Source organism: Oncorhynchus mykiss, chromosome 4 (genome assembly GCF_057628025.1).
Source record: "Oncorhynchus mykiss isolate SJ-2025 chromosome 4, ASM5762802v1, whole genome shotgun sequence".
NCBI lineage: Eukaryota > Metazoa > Chordata > Actinopteri > Salmoniformes > Salmonidae > Oncorhynchus > Oncorhynchus mykiss.
In genome coordinates this window covers 8,105,001-8,125,480 of record NC_143025.1, presented here as the reverse complement: position 1 = coordinate 8,125,480, position 20,480 = coordinate 8,105,001, and the positions used below count along the sequence as shown (strand labels likewise).

The 20,480-nt window shown below is 41.2% G+C and overlaps 1 protein-coding gene across 2 annotated transcripts in view; it reads right to left on the bottom strand.

Moving 5' to 3' along the window:
- Nucleotides 1-17,198: 17,198 nt before the first annotated feature.
- LOC110521216 (dual oxidase 2) overlaps nucleotides 17,199-20,480 on the bottom strand; it is a 42,016-nt gene continuing 38,734 nt past the window's right edge. For both annotated transcript variants that reach the window (XM_036969209.2, XM_036969210.2), the window contains exons 32-34: nucleotides 19,879-20,034; nucleotides 18,564-18,692; nucleotides 17,199-17,716 (exon numbers count right to left, since the gene is read on the bottom strand). In XM_036969209.2, the coding sequence (XP_036825104.2) occupies nucleotides 17,594-17,716; nucleotides 18,564-18,692; nucleotides 19,879-20,034 (408 nt within the window). In that variant the 3' untranslated portion in view covers nucleotides 17,199-17,593. The remainder of the gene's footprint in view (nucleotides 17,717-18,563; nucleotides 18,693-19,878; nucleotides 20,035-20,480) is intronic.

Sequence of the window (20,480 nt, the reverse complement as noted above, 5' to 3'; positions counted from 1 at the left end):
CTCTACTCTCTTTTTTCTGGAGTCCTGCTCTAGTATCTCCTTGTGCTCCCCTAGAGAGAACACCTTGTCGTACACCAGGTACGGCAGCACGTTGTTTACATCCAGCTCGTTCAGAATCCTCTCACGGTTCCGTTTCAGAATCTTCGCTGCCCATTTATTTTTCTTACGGCTGTAGGGTTTCCTGACAACGGACCTCGCAGGTTTCTGTTTTTGTTGTTTCTTGACAAACCACTTCTTGGTTCCGCTTTCAAACATCTTAAGAACCAAAGCTTCTTCCACTGCTTTATCGATACAGTTAACCAAGGAAGGAAGGTGCATATTGATGTTTCATATATCCATGCCACAGACTCCCCCAAAACAAACAAACACCCTGCTTTGTTGTGATTTGCTGAGTGATTGTCTGTGCTGGAACAGGAAGAGACCAATCTGAACAGTGGCTGGACAGAATCCTACTGTAGCCTGGCTGGTGCTTACAGACAGGATAAGAGGATTATTTAAATAGTCTAAGTAGACCACTACAGCGTGCTCACCGGTGTGCTGTGCAGACACTACCAGTTTGGCTATGCTCACTTGAACCGAGGACACCACAGTGTTGTGGGGCAAACAATCTATTTTGAATGTTTCTCTTTATGCATAAACTATACTGTATTCTGGATTGGGATCATCCCTTGGGAGAAATTAACCAGGTACTATGGAAAAAAGGAGGAGTGCTGATCTAGGACCAGGTTCCCTCTTATTCATTATGAATTTATTAAAAGGCTAAACTGATCCTAGATCTGCACTCCTACACCGAGACTGGATACATGCTGAGGAACGCTCAACTCCCTTTTCTTATATCAACGGAGGAGTTGAGATTTGTTAATTAACTGGTTGCGGAATTTTCTGGCAACATTGAGTCACCATCAGTCAATTCTTATAAAAAAAATGTAATTCTGACAGCTTACCTGTACTCATGTTTGTCCTGTACAACCGTGGTCCTTCGGCGCGGAGCTCAAATTCTAACTTAATTTGAATACAATCACCGACTGTAATGGTTTCCCTCCTCTTCTGATGAGGAATAAGAAGGATCGGACCAATGCGCAGCGTGGTAAGTGTTCATGTTATATTTATTAGAACAGAAACACTAAACAAAATAACAAAGAGCGTGGAAAACGAAACAGTCCTGTAAGGTGCAGCAACACAAAACAGAAAACAACTACCCACAACCCATAGTGGGAAAACAGGCTGCCTAAGTATGGTTCTCAATCAGAGACAACGATTGACAGCTGCCTCTGATTGGGAACCATACCAGGCCAAACACAGAAATACATAACCTAGAATACACAACATAGAATGCCCACCCCAACTCACGCCCTGACCAAACTAAAACGGAGACATGAAAAAGGAACTACGATCAGGACGTGACACCGACTTTTTCCTCATTTGGATTTGCTAGTACTACTTACTACATCAGCTGGTACATACTGTACACATAGAGTACCACAGTATGAGTCATAATACCCATTAAAAAAAAACCAAGAGCTGAATATATTGATAAAAGTCACCTTGTCAGAGAGATTCACATTTTTATCATGTAGTAATACAGCAGACGCTCTTATCTATAGCGACTTACATTAGTGAGTAAATACATTTTCATACTTCATTCGTACTGGTGCCCCGTGGGAATTGGACCCACAACCCTGGTGTTGCGAGTGCCACACTCTACCAACTGAGCCGCACGGGACCAGTCTCAAAACATGCTTATCAAAACGTCACGCCGGGGTCACGCCGGGGTCACGCCTACACGAAACACGGCCCTTATTTGAAGGGGTTCTAGGAGTATGTGGACACCTGCTCGTCCAACATCTCATTCCATAATCATAAAAAAAATATTAAAAAAGGAATGAAGTTTGGTTTGACATTGTCTGCTTTGGAGTTGGCAAGAGAACAAACTCCCGAGTGGCGCAGTGCGTCTCGGTGCTAGAGGCGTCATTACAGACCCTGGTTTGATTCCAGGGTGTATCACAACCGGCTGTGATTGGGAGTCCTGTAGGTTAGCACACAATAGGCCCAGTGTCGTCCGGTTTTAGGCTTGGCCGGGGTAGGCCGTCATTGTAAATAAGTATTTGTTCTTAACTGACTTGTCTAGATTAAATAAAGGTGATGGTCAAAAACGTCCTGGGACTATACTCTCAGAGTAGGTGTACTGATCAAGGATCTGTCCATACAATCTTATTAATTATGATCTTAAACAGATAAACTAATCCTAGATCGGCACTCCTACTCTGAGACACTTTCTGAACAGGGGCCCAGATCGACATGAGCCATATTTCTATGCTCTTGAGGAGTGTTAGTTCCTTCTTCTCCCAGTAGAGGTCATTAGTTGATCAGTGAACACCAAAGACATGATCACATCCACAGTATTACAAAGGAGAGGCTATTTCAGGCTGGTAACTAAATGTTAATCAATTGGCCAGCGTGCACGCAAGATTTGGTATTGAGTCCCAAATGGCACCCTATTCCCTACATAGTGCACTACCTTTGAACAGAGGCCTATAGGGAATAGGTTACCATTTGTGACGCTGGCACAGAAGCCTGGCCAATACAAACCTATTGTATCTGTTAGTGTAATGGAGATATAATACCTTTTAGGATTGTGGGTATTTAATATAGATGGGGTTGGACAATATAACTTAGAACTAACATGGCATTCTCATTCCAAATCACAAAAAGAGGTACCGGATAGGTTCCAGAACGCAACAGACACAAACTGACAGGTACCGGATAGGTTCCAGAACGCAACAGACACAAACTGAGAGGCACTGGATCCAGCCAAATAGGGTTCCAGAACGCAAAGGTCCAAAACTGAGAGGTACTGGATCCAGCCGAATAGGATTCCAGAACACAAAGGTCCAAAACTGAGAGGTACTGGATCCAGCCAAATAGGATTCCAGAACACAAAGGTCCAAAACTGAGAGGTACTGGATCCAGCCAAATAGGATTCCAGAACACAAAGGTCCAAAACTGAGAGGTACTGGATCCAGCCAAATAGGATTCCAGAACACAAAGGTCCAAAACTGAGAGGTACTGGATCCAGCCAAATAGGATTCCAGAACACAAAGGTCCAAAACTGAGAGGTACTGGATCCAGCCAAATAGGATTCCAGAACACAAAGGTCCAAAACTGAGAGGTACTGGATCCAGCCAAATAGGTTCCAGAATACAACAGTCCAAAACTCAGAGGTAGGATCCGGCTCAAATAAAACACTGGAGAGGCCAAACTGTGTTGGTTATTGTATTGGGACATAATACCCATTAGAGCTATCAAATCAGATAAGCCAAACTGCTGATAAATCTGAACAAACTGTTGATAAACCTGAACAAACGGATGATAAAGAATGATGGAGGCCATTATGTTCTTGGGAACCTTCAATGCTGCAGAAATGTTCTGGTACCCTTCCCCAGATCTGTGCCTCGACACAATCCTGTCTCGGAGCTCTACAGATAATTCCTTTAACTTCATACCTTAGTTTTTGCTCTGACATGCACTGTCAACTGTGGGACCTTATTTAGACAGGTGTGTGCCTTTCCAAATCATGTCCAATCAATTGCATTTACCACAGGGGGACAATCAAGTTGTAGAAACATCTCAAGGATGATCAATGGAAACAGGATGCACCTGAACTCAATTTCGAGTTTCATAGCAAAGGGTCTGAATACTTGTGTAAATAAGGTATTTCTGTTTTGTATTTTGTTTTATAAATGTACAAAAGAAAATTATGAAAAACCTGTTTTTACTTTGTTATTATAGGGTATTTTGTGAAGACTGAGGAGGAAAAAAATGTATTTAATTTTTTTAGAATTTTTTCAATTTTAGAATAAGGCTGTAACGTAACAATGTTGAAAAAGTCAAGGGCACTGTATGTCAGTGAAGACCACTTATTCCAGATCAATAACAGACACCATATTTGCTGAGGTCCTTGATAATCATCTTGGCCACTATCTGGAGAGCTTGTTAAGGGCAGGTGCAGTTGCTGCGGTGATGCAACCTGACAGAATGCTGTCTTTTGTGCTATCTGTAGAAGTTTGTGATGTCTTAGGGGCCTCGCCAAATTTCTTCAGCTGCCCGAGGTTGTAGAGGCGCTGTTGAGCCTTCTTCACCACGGTGTCAGTGTGGTGGGACCATTTCAGCTACTCAGTGATATGCACGCCAAGGAACTTTAAGCTTTTGACCCTCTCCAATGCGAGACTCGAGATGTGGATTTGGGCACGCTCCCTCCTCTGTCCTCTGTAGTCCACAAACAGCTCCTTTGTTTTTTTACATTGAGGAAGAGGTTATTTTTCCTGGCACCACTCCGCCAGGGCTCTAACTTCCTGTAAGCTGTGTTGTCATTGTTGGTAACCAGGCCTACCACTTAATGATTGAGTTAGAGTCGTGCATAGCCATGCAGTCATGGGTGAACAGCGAGTACAGGAGGGAGCTGAGCACACACCCCTGGGGGGCCTCTGTGTTGAGGATGAGCTTGGCGGAGGTGTTGCTGCCTACTCTCACCACTTCGGGTCAGTCCGTCAGGAAGTCTAGGACCCAGTTGCATAGGGAGGGGTTTAGATCCCGGGCCCTGAGCTTAGTGACAACCTTGGAGAGCACTATATGGTTGAAAGCGGAGCTGTAGTCGATGAACAGTGTTTTCATTTACAGCTTGAAACATGTGGGGACAACAGACTATGATAGGGAGAGGTTGAATATGTCCGTAAGCACTCTAGCCAGCTGGTCTGCACATGCACTGAGGATGCGGCTTGTTATGTCGCCCGGGCCGGCCGCCTTGCGGGGATGAATATGTTTGAATATGTCTGAAAGTCCTACTCACATCAGCTACGAAGTCCTATAACAAATTTTGAAAGTTGCTTCAAAAGTCAAATTTTTAAGTTGTAAAAAACTTGGATTGAACACACAACCCTCGGAGCCGGAGTTCACGGCTTACGTAGTATACCTTTTAGTGCAATGGGGATTGCACTGTCCGTGGATCCGTTGGGGCAGTATGCAAATTGTAATAAAAACGTCTGCTAAATGGTATACAGTATATGACTAATAAAGTGTGGTTACATTTAATTTGCTCTGTTAAACCTACTTTGGAATGAGTTCTCGATATTCATTCTCACAATAGTACATTGGTAGTAGTCAGTGACAAATATAAAAGCAGGGCTTGGTTAAAAACTTCTTATGGGCAGGACGGTAGCTTCCCACCTGGCCAACATCCGGTGAAATTGCAGAGCATGAAATTAAAACTACAGTATTATAAATATTTAACTTTCCTAAAATCACAAGTGTAAATACATCAAAATAAAGCTTAACTTCTTGTTAATCCAGCCGCCATGTCAGATTTCAAAAAGGCTTTACGGCGAAAGCAAACCATGCGATTATCTGAGGACAGCGCCCCGCATACAAACACATGAAAAACATATTTCAACCAGGCAGGTGCGACACGAAAGTCAGAAATGACGATATAAAAAATGCCTCACCTTTTGATGATCTTCTTCTGTTGGCACGCCAAAAGGTATAATGTCCTTCTTTATATCCATAAAAACTCAGTTTAGCTGGCGCGCTTCAGTCAATAATCCACCCAGTTTCCCTCCATCAAAATGCATACAAAATGAATCCCAAACGTTACTAATAAACTTTTCCAAACAAGTCAAACAACGTTTATAGTCCAACCTTAGGTACCCTAATACGTAAATAAACGATAAAATTTAAGACGGAGAATCGTTATCGTCTTTAACGGAGAAAAATACCAAAGAATGTTCTCTCTTCCACGCGCTTGGAAACACTACAGACAAAATGGGAGCCACCTAGAAAACCTACCATTTCTGGCTAATTTTTCCAAAAACCAGCCTGAAACTCGTTCTAAAGACTGTTGATATCTAGTGGAAGCCCTAGGAACTGCAATCTGGGAGGTCTTGGCCTTATAATAAAAGTGATAGCCATTGAAAATAGGGGTAGGCTGATTTTTGTTCTTTTTTTGGGATGGTTTGTCCTCTGGGTTTCGCCTGCCATATCAGTTCTGTTATACTCACAGACATAATTTTAACAGTTTTAGAAACTTCGGAGTGTTTTCTATCAAAATCTACCAATTATATGCATATCTGGGCCTGAGTAAAAGGCAGTTTACTTTGGGCACACTTTTCATCCGGACGCCAAAATACTGCACCCTACCCAAGAGAGGTTAAAACCTGGATGGGAGACCAAATGAATAGCTGTAGATCAGTAGGAGGTGCTGCCCAGCCTTTAATTAAAAACGTCTTATTTTTTAAGTGAATATATAACATTGAAGATCTGACGTTTCAAAGGTACAAATTCAACATATTTTATACAAGGTTTGTTGTCTATGCTGAAAATTGGTTACATTGATGACAATTCTGTGGTTGAAATTTGACCCTGAAAACAATTAATAACTTTATTTTTTTTCCCACGTAGATTCCACGTGAAAATACATGGACAAATGACATTGAAACAACATTGATTCCGATCAGTTTGTGACCAGGGGTTAGCTTGGGCACAACGACAATGCACATTCATGATGTGAGACTGCGGTTAACCTACGCTTCACACTATATACCAATGCAACTCTTATCAACTTGATCAATACTGTTGGTTTTATTGTATAGTTTTAGGACTTCTAAACAGGATCAATCATATCAGTTCTGGCAGGTTAAGCTTTGGCAAAGTTGCAATTAAACTATTGGTTTAAAGTGATACAGTAACAGTCGGTCCGAACTTTGGCAAATACGTGTGATGACACTGCCTGGTCTTGGGCAAACAAGGAAGAAGGAGGTATATGGGAAGAACGGGTGGATCATACCTGTGGCTCTACCTGAGTGTGATTGACCAACCAACCTCTCCCATCCCTCTCGACCTCTATCTTTAATAACAGTCAATATTTTACTTCATGATATTCACTGAAGTAAGCTTGATAACCTATGTTAGCATAATTTAAAGATAACATTTTATTATTTGCCTGTTTTTTAGCCATTGCTTTTTAGTTGATAGAGTTCTGTGTGCTTTTGACCTTATAGCTTACTAACCAAGTCTGGAACCAACAGGACCCTGAATAGATTTTACACCTGTCACGCCCTGGTCAAAGTATTTTGTGTTTATCTTCATTTATTTGGTCAGGCCAGGGTGTGGCATGGGTTTTTGTATGTGGTATGTTGGGATTGTAGCTTAGTGGGGTGTTCTAGTTAAGTCTATGGCTGTCTGAAGTGGTTCTCAATCAGAGGCAGGTGTTTATCGTTGTCTCTGATTGGGAACCATATTTAGGCAGCCATATTCTTTGAGTGTTTCGTGGGTGATTGTCCTTGTTCTGTGTTTATGTGACAAGTATTAGGCTGTTTCGGTTTTCGTTACGTTTATTGTTTTGTAGTGTTTGTATTTAGATTCGTGTTGCTTCAGTTTAATAAACATGGATCGCAATCTACACGCCTCATTTTGGTCCGACTCTCTTTCACCGAAAGAAAACCGTTACAACACCCAAGCCATAAGACTGCTAAATAGTTAGTTAAATAGTTGACCAATAGCTACCCTCAATCCTACAACTATTGCATGCAGTAATCATGCGCCTATGAAAGGGAAAGGAGGATATGATGGAATGCATTCAACTGAAATGTGTCTTCCGTATTTAATCCACCCCCTCTGAATCAGACAGGTGTGGAGAGTTGCCTTAATCACGAGCCTTAGTTATGCTGTCAGCACTGAGGCAGTTTGCCCTAGTAGGAAGTCCAGATCAAACATAAACATCACAGTCATGTCTACTGCTGATAAGCCTTCCAGTAAAAGCAATAAAAACAATCAAGAATCCCAGAAAAGTCAGAAGTTTGTACACACCTACTTGGACACACCTACTTATTAAATATGGAATCATGTAGTAACCAAAAAAGTGGCAAACAAATCAAAATACTGTATATTTTATATTTGAGATTCTTTATTTGACCAGATACAATGCTATTTCACATAAACAAATTAACAACAGATGTTCAGCACTTTTGTAGGGAAGGGCATTCAACATGCAGTTTCGTTAGAGTTCAGTGCAGCTTTTGATATTATCGATCATAATCTGCTATATATGTTATGGCTTTACATCCACTGCTATATTGTGGATTGACAGTTACCTGTCTAACAGAACACAGAGGGTGTTCTTTAATGGAAGCATCTCCAACATAATCCAAGTAGAGTCAGGCATTCCCCAGGGCAGCTGACAAGGCCCCTTGCTTTTTTCAATCTTTACTAATGGCCTGCCACTGGATCTATGAGTCTATGTATGCAGATGACTCAACACTATACAGGTCAGTTACCACAGCAAGTGAAATCACTGCAACACTTAAAGAGCTGAAGTCAATTTCAAAATGGGTGGAAAGAAATAAGTTAATCCTAAATATAAAAAAAAACTAAAAGCAATGTATTTGGGACAAATCATTCACTAAACCTCAACTAAATATTGGAATGAATAATGTGAAAATTGAGCAAGTTGAGGAGACTGAACAGCTTGGAGTAACCCTGCAGTTGTAAACTGTCATAGTCAAAACATATTGATGCAACAGTAGCTAAGATGGTTGATAAAAAAGCTATGCCTTCTTACCAGCACTATCAACAAGGCATGTCCTACAGGTCCTAGTTTCTACCTTCTTAACAGCACTATCAACAAGGCAGGTCCTACAGGCCCTAGTTTCTACCTTCTTAACAACACTATCAACAAGGCAGGTCCTACAGGCCCTAGTTTCTACCTTCTTAACAACACTATCAACAAGGCAGGTCCTACAGGCCCTATTTTCTACCTTCTTAACAGCACTACCAACAAGGCAGGTCCTACAGGTCCTAGTTTCTACCCACTTAACAGCACTATCAACAAGGCAGGTCCTACAGGCTCTAGTTTCTACCTTCTTAACAGCACTATCAACAAGGCAGGTCCTACAGGCCCTAGTTTCTACCTTCTTAACAACACTATCAACAAGGCAGGTCCTACAGGCCCTATTTTCTACCTTCTTAACAGCACTACCAACAAGGCAGGTCCTACAGGCCCTAGTTTCTACCTTCTTAACAGCACTATCAACAAGGCAGGTCCTACAGGCCCTAGTTTCTACCTTCTTAACAGCACGATCAACAAGGCAGGTCCTACAGGCTCTAGGTTTGTTGCACTTGACCAGTGGAGGCTCCTCAGAGGAGGAAGGGGAGGACCATCCATTTTTATAAAAATAAAAATAGTGAAACATTAAAAAAGTTATCCTTTTTAGATAAAACTATGCTAAATATATTCACGTCACCAAATAATTGATTAAAACACACTGTTTTGCAATGAAGGTCAACAGTAGCCTCAACAGCACTCTGTAGGGTTAGCACCATGGTGTAGCCCGGAGGACAGCTAGTTTCCGTCCTCCTCTGGGGACATTCAATACAAAACCTAGGAGGCTCATGGTTCTCACACCCTTCCATAGACTTCCATAGTAATCATGACAACTTCCAGAGGACATCCTCCAACCTATCAGAGCTCTTGCAGCATGCACTGACATGTTGTCCACCCAATCAAAGGATCAGAGAATGAATCTAGTACTGAAAGTATAAGCTACAGCTAGCTAGACTGCAGTGCAGTGCATAACATGTGGTGAGTAGTTGACTGAAAGATAAAGACAATAGTTGAACACTTTTGAACAAATTATTTCTTCAAAATGGAGAAGCAAGAGAGCGAGAGACTTACTTAGCTAGGAATGCAGCTAGCTAGTTTAGCCTACTCAAATAGAGAGATGCTATGTTAGCTAGCTGGCTTTTAAGTCAAGGTAAGCTTTTGGTTTTATTAATTTATTGCCTCCAGGCCTCGTCAGTGTAACTGCTAAACTGCTTGCTGACTGTACACTGTACTGCATGATTGTAGTGGGTTTACTGACGCATTAGTTCTATTCGTTATGTTGACCATGTTATTTTAGATAATATGGTGACAACAGTGTAGGCTGTGTGTAGCGGTTAGCGGTTATGATAAGAAGGTTTGTCTTGGAAAGTTTTTTTGCCTTGTCACAGACAGGTGTGTTGTGCACTGAAGTCCACAAGTGAAGGGAAACGGTGAGAGAAGGAGAGTGCGTAGATGCAAGAAGGAATACAACGAGCAAAGTGATCATTGATGTTTGTATGTGGCTGCTATGAAAGTGAACTGTGTTTGCGTGTGATCAGGTGTGTCTTAATTCCACCGATTCTGTTGGGGAAAAAAAGTATTCTTAAATGGAAGCAAACGTATCTAAATGGGTATTAACAAACAAAGCTCTTCAAAGTTATGTTGTTATTACAATGTTGAAACAATATTCTAACATCGACTGACAGACTGTTAAGTACTTACAGTACCTTCTCAAAGAGTGATGGACCTCTGGCCGAGAGGCAAGAGACCAAAAACTTTGTTGAAACCCAGGCAAATGATATCGCCACAGCTAGGAAGATTAGCATTAGCTCTGAGAACACTGCCTCTCAGCAGCCACTTCCGAGTCTTCCAGCATGCTTGCTACACTCCTCCGGAGATTCAAGATGGAAACAAAAGGTCTTTCGGCTGAACTTCATTCTTCCATGTGGTGGGATTGAACGAGGACAGCGAGGGCTGTGATCCCGTCCGTTTCTTCACTGAGTGGATCCCTGATGTCTTGGGCATAAACAACTTCACCAAACCTCTGGAAATCAAACACGCCTACAGAACCTTAATGCCAAAACCCACTCCAGATGAGCCCCCATGGGCCTTCCTGATCAGGTTCCTCCGTTTCCAGGAACAGGGAGAAGATACTGTGACTTGCAAGAGCTAAAGGGGACATCACCACTGATGGTAAGAGGGTCAGCCTTTTCCCGGAGTGGTGGATGTCACAAGCATCAAAGCCCCGAAGGAGAAAAACATCACAGGCTACCTCATTCACCCGGTGTGGATGAAACTTCAGTAACAATGGCCGAAGCCATCTCTTTGACCCCCCGGGAGAAGTGTTCACTTTTCTCAAAAGAGCTGAACCACATTTTAATCATGAAGGTTTATCTGTGGGATTTGACACAGTTTTAATGGCTTTTTCTTGTTTGTGCTGTCCTGCGACTGAGCTGCTGATGCCTGTTTGAAATTTGGAACTGTTTACCCCGCGATTCGGCTACTACAGGTGGTTGACATTTTCAATGAACAGTTATTTTTTTCCATGGTGAGTTTTATTAAATTTACAGGAGAGTATATTTTGGTTTTGACAATATCCAATGGAGAAGCAAATCAGTCTAGTCCCGTTGCTTGTTCCCTCATTTATGTTTATCCTCTTCTCCTGAAAAGAGACTCAAACAGCCCTAAATTGTTGACAGTAAAATATTCATCCATAAATGTCTATTCAGCCACATAATGCCGGGGTATATCTGCTGTGCTTTCTGGAATAAGAGCAAGCGTATATCGTGCTAGAAAGGGCAATAGAGGATGAAATGAGTTTCATTCTCCATTTCTTAGAGGTCACAATAGTTACATAGGCTTTCCTCTTCCATTTCACCACAATACCGACCTGTTTCAATACGCAGAGGCAATATCCCTGATCTGACCTGTTTCAATACGCAGAGGCAATATCTCTGATCTGACCTGTTTCAATACGCTGAGGCAATATCTCTGATCTTACATGTGCACATAGTGATCTCTTGCTTTTAGGTAGGTTATACATAATATATATCTCACACACAAATTCACCCTGAATTAAACAAAAGGTTCTCAATTTGGGTTTATGATTAATCTCCTCCACCAATTTCTTTTCGAATTTTGCATTAGTTGTTTTTTTAATCATATCTATGTCTCCCTAGTGGTTAGAGCGTTGGGCCAGTAACCGAAAGGTTGCTGGATCGAATCCCTGAGCTGACAAGGTAAAAATCTGACGTTCTGCCTCTGAGCAAGGCAGTTAACCCACTGTTCCCTGGGCGACGAAGATGTGGATGTTGATTAAGGCAGCCCCCCACACCTCTCTGGTTCAGAGGTTAAATGCAGGAAGACACATTTCAGTTGTATACATTCACTTGTACAACTGACTAGGTATCCTCCTTTCCCTTAATTTGGTTTTCGTACAGACGTTCACAGTCAACCTCTTGAAAGGGTTTGAATACTTCAGTTGCCCAGGCTCCCCCTATGGATAGATCCAATTGAAAAACTTTACTAGCTATTCTGTCAGTTGGCATATCCAACAGTCTATTCCAAAGTTTCACCATTCACACCTTACATCGCATCTCACAGGGTTCCCAGCCCATATCCCCAGTTATTGCAAGTATAGGTGCAAACTTGTGGACACTTCTCTTAGTACCTGGTTTTCTAAACGTCATGATCTGTGTTTTTGTCTGGTTGATCATGAGTCTCCATCCTTTACACCAACTGACTGCACACAACATGTTTGGCAGGTCTTGTTCAGTTTCTGCCGTCAAAATAACATCAACATATAAAAGGATACTTAGCATTTCATCATCATCATCATCATCATCATATCCTACTCCAACATTTAACTTTCTTTTGCCAAATAATTCATAAATAAAGCAAATAAAGTCGGTGATAAGGAGTCTCTTTGTTTTGCACCATATTCATTAACACGCACACAAGCCATTGGTACTTTGTAAAGAGACTTGATTGCGTGATAAAATTTCCCATCAACCCCTGTCTTTAACAAACTATAGGCTAAAATATCCATATTTACACAATCAAAAGCTTTCTGGAAATCAATGAAATATGCAAAAATAGGCTTCTCTTCATTACATATTTATTGTACGAGAAGATATGATTTACACAGGCGCTGGATTTACGAAAAACATTTTTGTTTTTCCACCAGGATGTTTTGATCCTCCAAAAGAGGAGCACCCTCGTTGCCGGAGGCTCCGGACTGAGCAGCTTCGTTGCCGGAGGCTCCGGACTGAGCAGCCTCGTTGCCGGAGGCTCCGGACTGAGCAGCCTCGTTGCCGGAGGCTCCGAACTGAGCAGCCTCGTTGCCGGAGGCTCCGGACTGAGCAGCCTCGTTGCCGGAGGCTCCGGACTGAGCAGCCTCGTTGCCGGAGGCTCCGGACTGAGCAGCCTCGTTGCTGGAGGCTCCGGACTGAGCAGCCTCATTAGCCTGTTGAGGATGGATGAATGTAATTTACAGGCCCTGGTTAACTTATACCTCTATAGTTCAGTTAAAGATTTGGGAATGGGATTCTCTATAGACTTATACCAAATAGATGGCAGTATACTGTACTCATTCACTATAGACTTATACCAAATAGATGGCAGTATACTGTACTCATTCACTATAGACTTATACCAAATAGATGGCAGTATACTGTACTCATTCACTATAGACATGTACCAAACAGATGGCAGTATACTGTACTCATTCACTATAGACTTATACCAAATAGATGGCAGTATACTGTACTCATTCACTATAGACTTATACCAAATGGATGGCAGTATACTGTACTCATTCACTATAGACTTATACCAAATGGATGGCAGTATACTGTACTCAAAAACAAATTTGGAGCCAATCATATTTTATAAATAAATTAATTTATTGGATTTTAAAACCTCATTAGGCAGTTCATCAATGCCAAACGCTTTCCCATTTTTTTGCAGCTTCAATCACCTTCTTAACTTCTGCCACAGACAGCTCCTCATTTAAATACGGGTTACTTATATACAAAGACGGTTCTAACATTGTATTTCCCATTGTAGTTTTCAGGGAACATATGTCTTTATACAATTCTTCCTCAAAAATGTGTCACATTTTCGTTACCTGCCCATATCTGGCTCTTGTGCATTTCACTTTAATATCACAACCACTTTATATTACAGCGTCTGATCCCAAGATCTGATGAAATCCTCTTTGTGGCAAATAGTCAATAAGTATTGAGTTTCTGCCGAGTAATAGTCAGCTGGCTAGCAGTTCATTCACACCTGTAAACTGTGGGTGCATGAGTGCCCAATCACATATTGAGTGATTGACAGGTCTGAATCCCTATCAACTCTGTGACTCTCAGAAATATCCTGCTCCTCCCCTGATATTCCCGCCCACAGTGATCGATTGGCCAAAATGTTAAGAATGAGGAAATTGAATGGGAGGAATAATATTGTTTTAACCAATAAGGATTGGAATTTTGCACTGTCTCTGTAAAAAAAAAAAAATGTTAAATTGCACATAGAGTTTCTCTTTTTGTCACAATAATGTGGAGTACATGGATATTACAGTAACCCATAAAGTAACCCATAAAAGTAATCTAATTAATTTCCCTCTAACTGACCTGAATGCCTCTGTTGACCCTACAGCGATGCAGTAATCGTGTGCCTATGAATCAGAGTTATACTGTTAGCACTGAGGCGAAATGCCCTAGTAGGAAGTCCACTGTGTGCAGAGTTAACATCAATAACTTGAGCATGTCTTCTGATAAGCTTCCCAGTAAAGCAATAAATACAATCAAACAATCAAGCATATGTGTGAAATGCTTGATAATGTAAGTGATATCAACAGAGATTTTCTGGGTGATTTAAATATTGACTGGCTTTCCTTCAAGTTGCCTACTCAAGACCAGAACACACAGGGTGTTCTGTTCTTTAATGGAAGCCTCTCCAATATCATGCAGATAGAATCAGGATTTCCCTAGGGCAGTTTTCTAGGCCTTTTACTTTTTTTTGCAAACTATACTAACGTCATGCCTCTGAGTAAAGCCAGATTGTCAATGTATGCAGATGACTCAACACGTCAGCTACTATAGTGAGTGAAATCACTGCAACACTCAAAGAGCTGCAGTTAGTTTCAGAATGGGTGGCAAGGAAATGCATTTTAGACAAATCATTCACTAAACTGCAACTAAATATTGTAATGAATAATGTAGAAATTGAGGAAGTTGAGGTGACTAAACTGCTTGGAGTAACACTGGATTGTAAAACTGTCGTGGTCAAACCATATTGATACAACAGTAGCTAAGATGAGCAGCGTGACCCGGAAGGGATCCATGACACACACTTGCACACCCCACAAGACATGCCACCAGAGGTCTCGTCACAGTCCCCAAGTCCAGAACAGACTATGGGAGGCACACAGTACTACATAGAGCCATATGACTACATGGAACTCTATTCCACATCAGGTAACTGATACAAACAGTAGAATCAGATTTGAAAAAAAAACAGGTAAAAAAATACACCTTATGGAACAGCGAGGACTGTGAATATCCACACACACAGGTACAGACACAAGACACAAGCACACACACACACACACACATACGCACACACACACATACACACACATACGCACACACACAGACACACAGACACACACACACACACACACACACACACACACACACACACACACACACACACACACACACACACACAGGTACACACACACACACACACACACACACACACACACACACACACACAGGTACACACACAGGTACACACACACACACACACACACACACACACACACACACACACACACACACACAGGTACACACACAGGTACACACACACACACACACACACACACACACACACACACACACACACACACACAGGTACACACACACACACACACACACACACACACACACACAGGTACACACACACACAGGTACAGACACAAGCATACGCACACACACACACACACACACAGACACACAGACACACAGACACACACACACACAGATACAGACACAAGCATACGCGCGCACACACACACACACACACACACGCACACGCATACGCACACACACGCTGGCACACGCACTCTACACATACGCACATCGTAAAATTGCTGTATGGTGGTATTATACATTTTGTACTGTAGATATGTAAGGGTGTAACAATGTTATATGATGCACTGTTTTATCTTTTGTTTTATGTGTGATGTAAGTGTCCTGATGTGTTTGGACTCCAGGAAGAGAAGTTGCTGCCTAGGCAACAGCTAATGGAGTTCCCTAATAAATACAAATACAAAATAAAAAAGTTGTCTGGATGTCCTTTGGGTGGTGGACCATCCTTAATACATACAGGAAACCCAGCAGCGTTGCAGTTCTTGACACACTCAAACCGGTGCTCCTGGCACCTACTGTCATACCCTGTTCAAAGGCCACTAAGTCTTTTGTCTTGCCCATTCACCCTCTGCATGGTACACAATCCATGCCTCAGTTGTCTCAAGGCTTAAAAATCCTTCTGGAACCCCGTCTCTTTCTCCTTCATCTACACTGATTGAAGTGGATTTAACAAGTGACATCAAATAAGGGATCATAGCATTCACCTGGATAGTCATTGAACGAGCAGGTGTTCTTTAATGTTTTGTACACTCAGTTTATGTAATTCAAGTCAAAGTCTAAGTCATCCTGGTTTGGTGGAATTTTTATTTTACCTTTATTTAACGAGGAACGTCAGTTAAGAACAAATTCTTATTTTAAATGACAGCCTACAAACAGTGGGTTAACTGCCTTGTTCAGGGACAGAAGACAGATTTTTACCTTGTCAGCTCGGGGGATCTTACAACTTTCCGGTTACTAGATCAACGGTCTAACCACTAGGCTACCTCCCGCCTTTGTTTGAAGCGCTGTCACAATGAAAATGTTTTTAAATCAACTTGTCTCAGCAGCTATTTACAACATATGTGATGCAAAGAAAAGAGTAGAAAAGGGCTTATTTTGTCGATTTGACAGATACAGGCTTGGCTAGATTGTAGTCACGGTGCGCCTGCATACGGAGCTCAGCCAGCACGGCTATTTGTGTAACTGGATAAAAACGTTTTAATGATGCGATTTAAAGGATTGATGTTGGGAAAATAGATGTCGAAATGTATAATGGTTTTAAATGCCTTTAAATGGCTCGGGGAGGAAAAATATTTCCCTAAAATCAAGGCTACTGATTATTTCTCAGTATCTACTCGCAAGCTTCTCATTGAAAGCCTGAAGAGCTACCATTCATACCGGTTTCTGCCCAGGTGCAACCTTTGGTAGGTTGGTGGAAGGCTACTCTTGAGTCAAGACGTTGTGATACAGCAAAGCCGAGACAATGCCTGGGCCGTGCTCATCATGGTTCTGACAGGCAAAGTGGAAATAATACCATGACGTTGCTCAATTGATATATCAATCATGGTATCATTTTCACTTCGCCTGTGTGTGTGTGTAACAACACCGTCGGACATGAAAACAACAACACAAAATGTAACAACAGCACAACAAAATGGATAAAAAAAAACATTTATTTTTTTGCAGGTGCCTTTGTCATTTTATACACTGGTGGTGCAACAAGTGCTTTCTAACAGTGACAGCAGGAGCAACCAACATTATCAAGTGGTCAAAACCATTCATCTTCAGGTTCAAAAAATGCAATCTGTTCATTAATTATCACATCATATATAAAATGGACATATCTATTTAATACAGACTAGCTCATAACATTGCTAATCATTGAAAATGACAAATATTATATTTATTTGTCATATATTATAAATATTTATTTTTTTAAAGAATTTATAAGTCGTAAAATCTAGTCTGAAGGACTCATAAACGGTTCTTTCTTCATTGTTATCCGGCACAGTAGTAAGTGGTGTACTATGGGTATTCCCCAGTCCTGCTGTTAGAAGTTCTCATAGTGATGTATGAAATGTGTTTGGTCTCTCTTGTTCATCTGTTGGCAGGCCTTCTCTACGTTCTTAGTGAGACCAGGAGGACCACAGCTGAACACACCAATCTTACCCACCTAGAGAGAGAGAGAGAGAGAGAGAGAGAGAGAGAGATAGAGAGAGAGAGAGAGAGAGAGAGAGAGAGAGAGAGAGAGAGAGAGAGAGAGAGAGAGAGAGAGAGAGAGAGGTACAGGTAGAAGTAGAGAGACAAACAGTAATTTTGTAAGACCAGTTCCAATGTATGAGTATCTGTTTATCATGGTAGATTGCTAACTGCAGAGGCTGTAATCGTTGCCAAAAGGTGCTTCAACAAAGTACTGAGTTAAAGGGTCTGAATACTCATGTAAATGTATTATTTTTAATACATTTGCAAAAATGTCTAAAAATCATTTTTTATTTGCTTTGTCATTATGGAGTATTGTGATGTCATTATGGGGTATTGTGATGTCATTATGGGGTATTGTGATGTCATTATGGAGTATTGTGATGTCATTATGGAGTATTGTGATGTCATTATGGGGTATTGTGATGTCATTATGGGGTATTGTGTGTAGATTGATGAAGGGTGGAAAAAAACAATTTCATCCATTTCTGAATTAAGGCTTTTAACGTAAACAAAATATGGAAAAAGTGAGGTCTGGATATTTTCCATATACGCTATATATAGCATACTCTTCTTCCAGAGAAGTTTGTGCTGTATTAGCTAATGTCTATGGACAAGTAATACTGATAGATACTATGATAACAGATGATAGCAATATAATAACCACTATAAAGTACAAACAGGTCTGGCATCAGGTTTTACGCCACACGGCGCTGATGGATGTGTCTATGTAACTGACCTCAGAGCGCACCTCCTGTAATGAGCTGAAGGAGACAAAGGACACACACACACACATACAATGTTGTGTAGCAGTAACTAACCTCAGGGTGCACCTCTTGTAGAGAGCTGAAGAAGGAGGCAAATGGTGGACGACCAAAGTGGGTCACAGATCGCAGGCCGGTGAACAGGCTCCGATTCCACACCTTCTGGAAGTGACGCTCACACACGTACTGACCAGACACATCAGGACATCCCACTTTAGTACCACATACTACATTTACTGTTGTTAAAAATGTACAGTCCTAAAGTCCTCAAGTCCTAACATTTTAAAGTCCTAAAGTTTTAAAGTCACAAAATCACCAAGTCCTAAAGTCTTAGTCACCAAGTCCTAAAGTCCTAAAGTCTTAGTCACCAAGTCCTAAGGTCTTAGTCACCAAGTCCTAAAGTCTTAAGGTCCTAAAGTCCTAAAGTCTTAAAGTCACAGTCACCAAGTCCTAAAGTCCTAGTCATCAAGTCCTAAAGTCTTAAAGTCACAGTCACCAAGTCCTAAAGTCCTAGTCATCAAGTCCTAAAGTCTTAAAGTTCTAGAGTCTTAAAGTCTTAAAGTTCTAGTCTTAAAGTCTTAAAGTTCTAGTCTTAAAGTCTTAAAGTTCTAGTCTTAAAGTCTTAAAGTCCTAGTCTTAAAGTCCTAAAGTCCTAAAGTCTTAAAGTTCTAGTCTTAAAGTCCTAAAGTCTTAAAGTTCTAGTCTTAAAGTCCTAAAGTCTTAAAGTCTTAAAGTTCTAGTCTTAAAGTTCTAGAGTCTTAAAGTCTTAAAGTTCTAGAGTCTTAAAGTCTTAAAGATCTTGTCTTAAAGTCCTAAAGTCCTAAAGTCTTAAAGTTCTAGTCTTAAAGTCTTAAAGTTCTAGAGTCTTAAAGTCTTAAAGTTCTAGTCTTAAAGTCTTAAAGTTCTAGTCTTAAAGTCTTAAAGTTCTAGTCTTAAAGTCTTAAAGTTCTAGTCTTAAAGTCTTAAGGTCCTAAAGTTCTAGTCTTAAAGTCCTAAAGTTCTAGTCTTAAAGTCTTAATGTCCTAAAGTTCTAGTCTGAAAGTCCTAAAGTTCTAGTCTTAAAGTCTTAAGGTCCTAAAGTTCTAGTCTTAAAGTCTTAAGGTCCTAAAGTCTTAAAGTTCTAGAGTCCTAAAGTCTTAAAGTTCTAGAGTCTTAAAGTCTTAAGGTCCTAAAGTGCAAGCTCTGCCCTCCTGGTACATAATAGAAGCTACAACTAAACCAGACAATGTATCTACACTGTTGTACTCTAATCCTGTGACATTTTCAAGCACTTCTAGGGCCAGTTTTCCCAGACCCAGATTAAGCCTAGCCCTGGGTTGAGAATGTGGGTTTTTAATCTACGTCCAGGAAACCGTTTGTTGGTTGTTCTCACCAGCATGGTGGTTCGCAGGTCAAACTTCTCCGCCAGCTGTGTGATGTAGATGTGGACAGAGACCAGGTCCATTCTGTCCTGCCCCTCCACCTCCCGGATGATGTCAGACACCCACTCAAACTGACGCTGAGTCCGCGTCACCCAGATAAAGTATATCTGCAGACGGACAGGATATTCCCCCCCGGGCAAAGCCAAAGGTTAGGCATAGGGATTCAGATTAGGTTAAGGACATAAAGACAGGAGGCATATTTACTTTTATTCTGATACGGGACTGTGTCAATACTGTGTAAATACTGTACATGTAACCATATCTACATGTACATACTACCTCAATCAGCCTGACTAACCGGTGTCTGTATGTAGCCTCGCTACTTTTATAGCCTTGCTACTGTATATAGCCTGTCTTTTTACTGTTGTTTTATTTCTTTAGCTACCTATTGTTCACCTAATACCTTTTTTTGCACTATTGGTTAGAGCCTGTAAGTAAGCATTTCACTGTAAGGTCTACTACACCTGTTGTATTCGGCGCACGTGACAAATACACTTTGATTTGGATCACTAGAAGAAGCAGAAGAAGAAGAAGCAGAAGAAGAAGAAGCAGA